The 6,646-nt window shown below is 58.4% G+C and overlaps 1 protein-coding gene across 1 annotated transcript; it reads right to left on the bottom strand.

The window, feature by feature from the left end:
- Positions 1-6: 6 nt before the first annotated feature.
- On the bottom strand, positions 7-6,442 carry WDR86 (WD repeat domain 86). Its single transcript, XM_014528232.1, has 3 exons — positions 5,970-6,442; positions 1,835-2,255; positions 7-1,201 (listed from the first exon to the last, which is right to left on the bottom strand). The coding sequence occupies exons 1-3, from the start codon at positions 6,143-6,145 to the stop codon at positions 1,058-1,060; spliced, it is 741 nt and encodes a 246-aa protein (XP_014383718.1). The 5' UTR covers positions 6,146-6,442; the 3' UTR covers positions 7-1,057.
- Positions 6,443-6,646: the final 204 nt, after the last annotated feature.

The raw sequence follows: 6,646 nt of genomic DNA, 5'->3' as shown, positions 1-6,646 counted from the left end.
GGGGGGGGGGGGGGGGTCCACGCACACACATGGGGGAAGGGAGGCTGATGGCAGCACATAGCATTGGGCATCACTTTGGGAGAGATGCTCAGGAACCTGGGAGCCCCCTGCCATGCAGATGTGATGAGGTTGGGGCTCGCTTCCCTGGAACAGTGTCTGCCTTCTTGGTGTCTGGGGTGTAAACACACAAGCCAATTGGACAGAGCCTGCAAAGCCCAGCTGTGTGACTATGAGCCTGGGGGATAAACAGCTTGCTGCCCACAGAATAAGCCATTTGCCCTTCTTCCTTCACAAAACAATCCTGGTTCCTCCTGGGACCTGTGTCCCCAGAGAAGAGGTTTCATTCTTCAGCCGCCCCTGCAGGCAGTGGTCTGAGATCCAGGGAAAAGTCTTTGGGTGGCACTTCCAGGGAAGAGTTTTAAAGGGGCCTTATCAGCTAGAGACACATCCTTTTGCCCTTCCCTCTTCTTCCTGCACAAAACAGGAGAGCTCCAGCCGCTATCTTGGACCATCAGCCCCTTAACGATAGAAAGTATGTGTGGTGAAGCAAAGTGACAAGGAATCTGGGTGCCTGATAACTGAGAGCCCCTAAAATTCTCCTGAGAGAAAAATAAACCACCATCTCATTTAGACCACTGCTCTCTGCGTTTCCTCTTATCTGTACGCAAACCTAAATGCCAAGTGAAGCCCAACCCACATGGCCCTCACGCTGGCTGGAGTAACAGTGTCGCTGTCTCACTGAGAATTAGAATGTGTCCTTGAGATGTGCTCTTGCCCTAGGACCTCTGAGCATCCAGGTGGCTGCATGTTCTTGTGGGTAAAGTGAGGGGAGTCCCCGCACCCCTTCCTGGGCTTGCTTTGTTAGTAATGCTGGAGGAACATGTGGGTGGAGGTGGCCTGGCCACAGCTCTCGGGTGCTGCCCGTCCTGAATGACAGCTGCCCATTAGTCCTGAAGTAGAGAAGCACAGAGGTGCTGAGCAGGGAGGATTTGGGGGAGCGGAGTGGCGGGGCAGGCAGAACAAGGTGGGCTGGGCAGGTGGGGTGGTGCAGGGAGGGTCACTTACAGGTGCCCGCATGGTACTTGAGGGCGCTCACGCTGTGTCTGTGGGCTGGGAACGTGCGCACACACTCCCCCGTGTCCGCCAGCCAGCACTTGACGGTCCTGTCGGCGCTGCCCGAGTACACATGCTGGTTCGCGAGCTGAGGAGGGACGTGGGTACTGCGGCTCAGAGGCCCTCCCAGCCTCTCCGAGTGGAAGGGGAGGGGATGTGCTGGGCTCAGTGGAGAAAGTGCATGAGCCAGAAACGCCCGTCTGTGGGTCCCACCTGACCGCCTGCTCCGCACCCAGGACCTCCCTGCTCCTCCCCGCTTCCCGGGGAGCGTGGGGCTGGGCAGGCAGGCAGACCCGGCTCAGGTCTTCACTGTTACTCGCCCTTGGCCAAGTCACTGACTGCTCCTCAGCGGCTTCACGGAAGGTAAGGACCGTGCCAGCACCATACTGGTAAGAGCAAGGACCCCCAACATTCGCCGGCATAGAGACTACTTCTGCCAGGTGCCAATGGGGTGATTCCTGCCTAACCCAGTAGGACTGGTGTCCTTCCAGGTAGAGGAAATGTGGACACAGAGGGAAGGCCATGTGTGGCCGGAGGGAGACGCCTCAGGAGAAACCAGCCCTGCAGACACCTTGATCTTGGACTTCCAGCCTCTAGAACTGTGAGACACCGAGCTCTGCTGTTTCACCCCCACCCGACCCCCACCTGTGGCACTTTGTCAGGAAGGCCCAGCCGACTGTACAGAGGGCAGGGCAGCACAGACAGGGGGCGGCGGTCTCACCTCCAGACAGATGACAGAGCCCTGGTGCTCCCGGAACACCCGCAGCTGCTCCCCACTCAGGATGTCCCAGGCGCGGATGGTGGTGTCCGTGCTGCCCGTGAAGGCCGTGTGGCTGGGCGTGTCCAGCACAAGGCACAGCACGGCACCCGTGTGGCCCCGTAGCGTCTGGTGGCAGCAGCCACTGGCCACCTGCCACACCTTGGCCGTGCCATCCGTGCTGCCTGTGACCAGCAGCCCCCCGGCCACAGCCTCCTCCTCGAAGGGAGCCCCGGGCAGGTCCCAGGGGGCGGAGTAGGCCAGAGTCAGCACGCAGTTGCGGTGGCCCCGGAACTCCCGGGACACCTGCCCCTTGTCCACACTCCAGGCACGAGCTGTCCGGTCATAGGAGCTGCTGAAGAGCTGGTTGTTGGTGACCAGGATCCTGGTGGCAGAGGGAAAGGCCAGGGGTTGGCCCACAGGGCTGCCCGGGAGGCTGTCACAGGGTCCCTTTGGCAGGTGTCCTCCATGTTCAGTGAGCCCAGGCAATGGGAAGCATGAAATGCTCCCAGAGAAAGTCCTGGGCTGGAGCACCCCAGGCCCCTGCTTCAGGGGGGACTGTGAGGGGGGTCAGGAGAACACCCCTGAAGTCGCAGGGGCCCAGGCAGAGGCCACCACCCACAGAACAAAGCCCAGACTGAAGGCGTCCTGGTCACTGCCATCGTAACCCCACCACCTGCATGGACACCTGCCCGGGCCAGGGGCCGGCTGCCTCTGCACTGTGGCTGGGAGACACTCCCTCTCCACCCAGTGGCCAGTCACCCCCGGGGTTCAGCTGAAGACCCCTTCTCTAGGACGCCGCCCAGAATCCCCACCCAGTGCTGAGCCGTGGTCCACTCAGACCTTCCCCGCAGCAGGGCCCAAGGCTCCGATGCTTCCATCCCTCCCAACGCGTGGACCACAGCAGCCGCTCCCGTTACAGTTACAGAAGCGGGCGTGGGGAGGCCCACCCTCCAGGTTTGCCCCGAACTGAAAGGCTGCTGGGAACATGGGACTTGCAGTTTAAAAACCAGGAAAGTTCTGGGCAAAGTGGGACACACTGGTCACCGTAAGGACAGGTCAGACTCGGGCTGGGGGGGGCACCGGGACGGTAGAGCCTTGGGGGAGCTGGGAGTTATGCGTGCTTTCTGAAAGGCCTCTGTGTCACTCTCACAGCGCCAGTGCCAGATCAGCCCACGAGTGACTTCTGTAAAGTCAGGGCCATGGGAGACACAATCAGACAAGTCTCGGTGGGGTGGGGGTGGGAGCGGGCATGGCATCTGCTGTCAGCTCGCACAGCCAAATGTCATTTGGGCCGACGTCTGCTGACAACACTCCAGCCAAGGGCCCCAGGGAATCCTGGGTGAGAGGAGCAGGAGGGTCTGGCCACCTCCCCCTGCCCCCAATGCAGGAAGAAAGGCCGCTCAACAGTAAAAACTCGTGAATCTTTTTCTCCTTTCGATAAATGCTAAGGCCGTCTTCCCAGAAAAATACACATTTGTCTTTAGTATAGAACATTGGCTGTGACTTCAAAGGGCCTGTGTTGAGGAGGCTGAGCCCCCAGGCCCCTAGACCACAAAGGGCAGAGGCCAAGGCTGAGGCTGGAATAAGGCCGCGTCCTCGGTGTGGGGACAGAGGGGTCAGGTTAGGGACACCTTGCGCTCCCTCCGTCCTGGAGGCTGACGCGGCGGGAGGAGAGATGGACCACACGAGAGAACAGACCTGCCTGCACCGAACCCAGGCCCCGCATCCTGCAAGGTTCTCACCTCCTGCAGGTAACTAAGGAAACAGACTCACTAAAACAGCTCCTGCCCTGGTAGATGTGGTTTCCACGACGTGTGTATTTCTAAAGGAAAGTGACGACCTGCTGTCACATAGCACCATGGGTGATGTTCTGGGGGCCTGCAGGCTGCCGGGTGTGGCCTGGCATGAGAGAGCAGAGACGCCAGGCCTGGTGGGCACCCCCAGAAGCTCACACACCTGGCCCAGCTCTGAAAACACGGGAGGAAGTGAATTCCACGTCCTCACCTCAGCGGTGTCACACATTTGCAAACACAGTTATTAATGCAAATGTCTTCCCAGATCTACTGCTCAAAAGTAGTGTGTGCACTGGCCGGTTTGGCTCAGTGAATAGAGTGTCGGCTTGTGGACTGAAGGGTCCCAGGTTCGACTCCGGTCAAGGGCACGTGCCCAGGTTTCGGGCTCAACCCTCACTAGGGGATGTGCAGGAGGCAGCCGATCAACGATTCTCATCATTGATGTTTCTATCTCTCTCTCCCTCTCCCTTCCTCTCTGAAATCAATAAAAAGCAGCTGATAGTTTCCAGGTACAACCTGAGAGCAAGCTGGTCACCTGAGGGGTGGCTTCTCCCACCTGTCACACTGCCAACCACTCACGCCTCACAAAAGGAGGCTCCCCTCTCCCATACTTTTCCTCAGTCACAAATTTTTCTCAAGAGAGAGTGCTGGGACCTGGCTGGGTGGCTCAGTTAGTTAGTGTCATCCCGATACACCAAGGTTGTGGGTCTGATCCCGTCAGGGCACATACAAGAACCAACCAAGTAATGCATAAATGAGTGCAGAACAAACTGATGTTTCTCTCTCCCCCCACCTCTCTCTCTCAAAAGAAAGAAAGAGCCCAGCCAGCATGGCTCAGTGGTTGAGCGCCAATCTATGAACTAGAAGGTCACGGTTCGATTCCCGGTCAGAACACACATACCCGGGTTGTGGGCTCGATCCCCAGTGTCTCTCTCTCGCCCTTCTTCTCCAGAATCAATAAAAATATGTTAAAAAAATACATAAAAGAGCGAGAAAGGATGGAAGGGAGGGAGCAAGGGAGGAAAGGAGGGAGGGAGGAAGGAAGGAAGGGAGGGGGGAGGAAGGGAGGGAGGAAGAAGCAAGAGCGCTGGGAGAGGCCAGCGGAGCTGTGAGTCCCGAGCCCTAATTCTACCCCTTTGCTACCACTTGTCCACTTGTCTGCTTGGCCCTGGCCTCCCAGGTCTCCGGCCTTGCCTGCTCCAGCTAACCGTAGGGGACAAAAGTTGGGCTGCTGGAAGGTGGGCGGGGGACGGGGCCTGCCTTCCCAACTCTGAACCATCCTGTGTGTGTGTGTGAACATGTGTACATGTGTGTGTGGTGTGCCAACACAGCTCTACTGTCTTTCTACTTAGGGGTGTTGTTGAGTTCCTGCCCTGTGGGTGCACCATTCCGACTGCAGGCAGCTGGTACTTGGTCAGTTAATGGTCAGTCTGGCCATTACTGGGCACTTGACCATTAACAAGTCAGGTCCCACCCGACCCAGGTGTGAGTAAAGCCCGTGCTGGCAGCATCCCTCCTGGCTGGGAGTATCCTAGTCCGCCAGCCCAGCCCCGCCCGCCTCTGTCCCCTCAAACCACTGCCTGCACTGGGTCTCTCCTTATTTACCGCCCAGGCAGGTGGCCTCCTGTCAGTAAGGCATCGGGAAGGCCGAGGGCGGGGCCAGACTCCTGCTGATCCGGGCAGTCCCCCAGGAGCCTGCGATGGCCGCAGTTACATAAATAATGTTAAATTGATCTGATCAGCAAAGGAATTTCATGGCTCAGCTCAGACCCAAATCCAATAAGGGAAAACTCAAACCGAGGCGGGGGGTGAGGGTAGAGGGAGAAGAACAGTTTCAAGTGCAACATGGAAAGGAGAGGTTTAAAAATACCCTGGCTTCATCTTCAGAGCCACCCCCATTGGCTGCTCCACCACGTCCCTGGCCCACCATCGGGTACCAATTAAGCCATTTCCTCTGGAATCTGTTCCACCCTAGGAGTTGTGGCCTCCAGATGCCGTTCCCTGTGCCCAGCAGGGGGCAGTATGCAGCCAAGTCAACGTGTTCCCCACCTCTGCCTCCCAAACCCCCACCTGCAGCCCTGGGTAGTGGGCACTTGTCACACCTGGGGACACTTCTGTCCTGAACTTCCCATTGCTCTGTGCTCCTGGTGACCAACCTGCGTGCCCACAGGCGGCTTCCCCACAGAAGCTACGTTCCTCCAGGGCAGCGGCCTCAGGGCTACACCTCTGTCCCCTGGGGCCCAGCCAGGTAAGAGGAGAGGCCGAGTCCTCATTGCCTGTCAGCCCGGGCCGGACATGCTGACCTGTTCACAATGGACGTGTGTCCTCGGAACACCTGCAGGCACTGCCCGGTCAGCACATCCCACTTCCTGATGGTGCGGTCGGCGCTGCACGTGAAGGCAGCCTCGTTCTCCAGCTGGCAGAAGGTCACGTAGCTTTCGTGTCCTGTAGGCGAGGGGAGAGGTGAGCCTGGGGGCATGCCAGCCTCTGCTTTTCCTCTAGGAAGAATGCCTGAGGCGGCGCGGGGCAGGGGTGTTTGAGACCAGTCCAGAAGCGACTAGCCCTTTAAAATGAAAAGTTAAGTCTGGGAGAGTCTGTGGGGTGCCAGGAGCAACTCAGGGGACACTCACCCTGCCCCCCGAATCCTGCCGTTCCCTCCTCTTCATCGTCTTTCGGTCTTCAAACTATTCCTCAGTCATCCCACACACTCTGTAACTCAGTGTTACGGAGGCAGGAAGCACAGAGGCCAGGGGCATGGTCTTCAACGCCACAGCGCTGGGCTAGCGCCCTGAGCTACTACTGACTGACCACTGGCAAGTCATCTCGCCTCCCTGTGCCTTGATCTCCTCATCTGACACAGAGGAGGACTGTTCTGCAGACTGAGCTGCTAGGCGTTAGCTACTTTCACGCTCGGTGAGAAACACTACAGTAGGCAGAATATTGAGTCCTAATTCCTGGAACCTAGAAATGTTACCTTGCT

This window comes from Myotis brandtii, unplaced genomic scaffold (assembly GCF_000412655.1).
Source record: "Myotis brandtii unplaced genomic scaffold, ASM41265v1 scaffold624, whole genome shotgun sequence".
NCBI lineage: Eukaryota > Metazoa > Chordata > Mammalia > Chiroptera > Vespertilionidae > Myotis > Myotis brandtii.
Note: the sequence above shows the minus strand (reverse complement) of the source record. Positions and strands in the feature narration are given on the sequence as shown.

Coding starts and splice junctions, on each gene's coding strand:
- WDR86 (XM_014528232.1), bottom strand. CDS start 6,145: ATGCCCCCAGGCTCACCTCTCCCCTCGCCTACAGGACACGAAAGCTAC. Junction 2,256..5,969: donor CACACGTCCATTGTGAACAG/GTCAGCATGTCC, acceptor CTCTGCCACCAG/GATCCTGGTCACCAACAACC. Junction 1,202..1,834: donor GCTCTGTCATCTGTCTGGAG/GTGAGACCGCCG, acceptor GTCCCTCCTCAG/CTCGCGAACCAGCATGTGTA.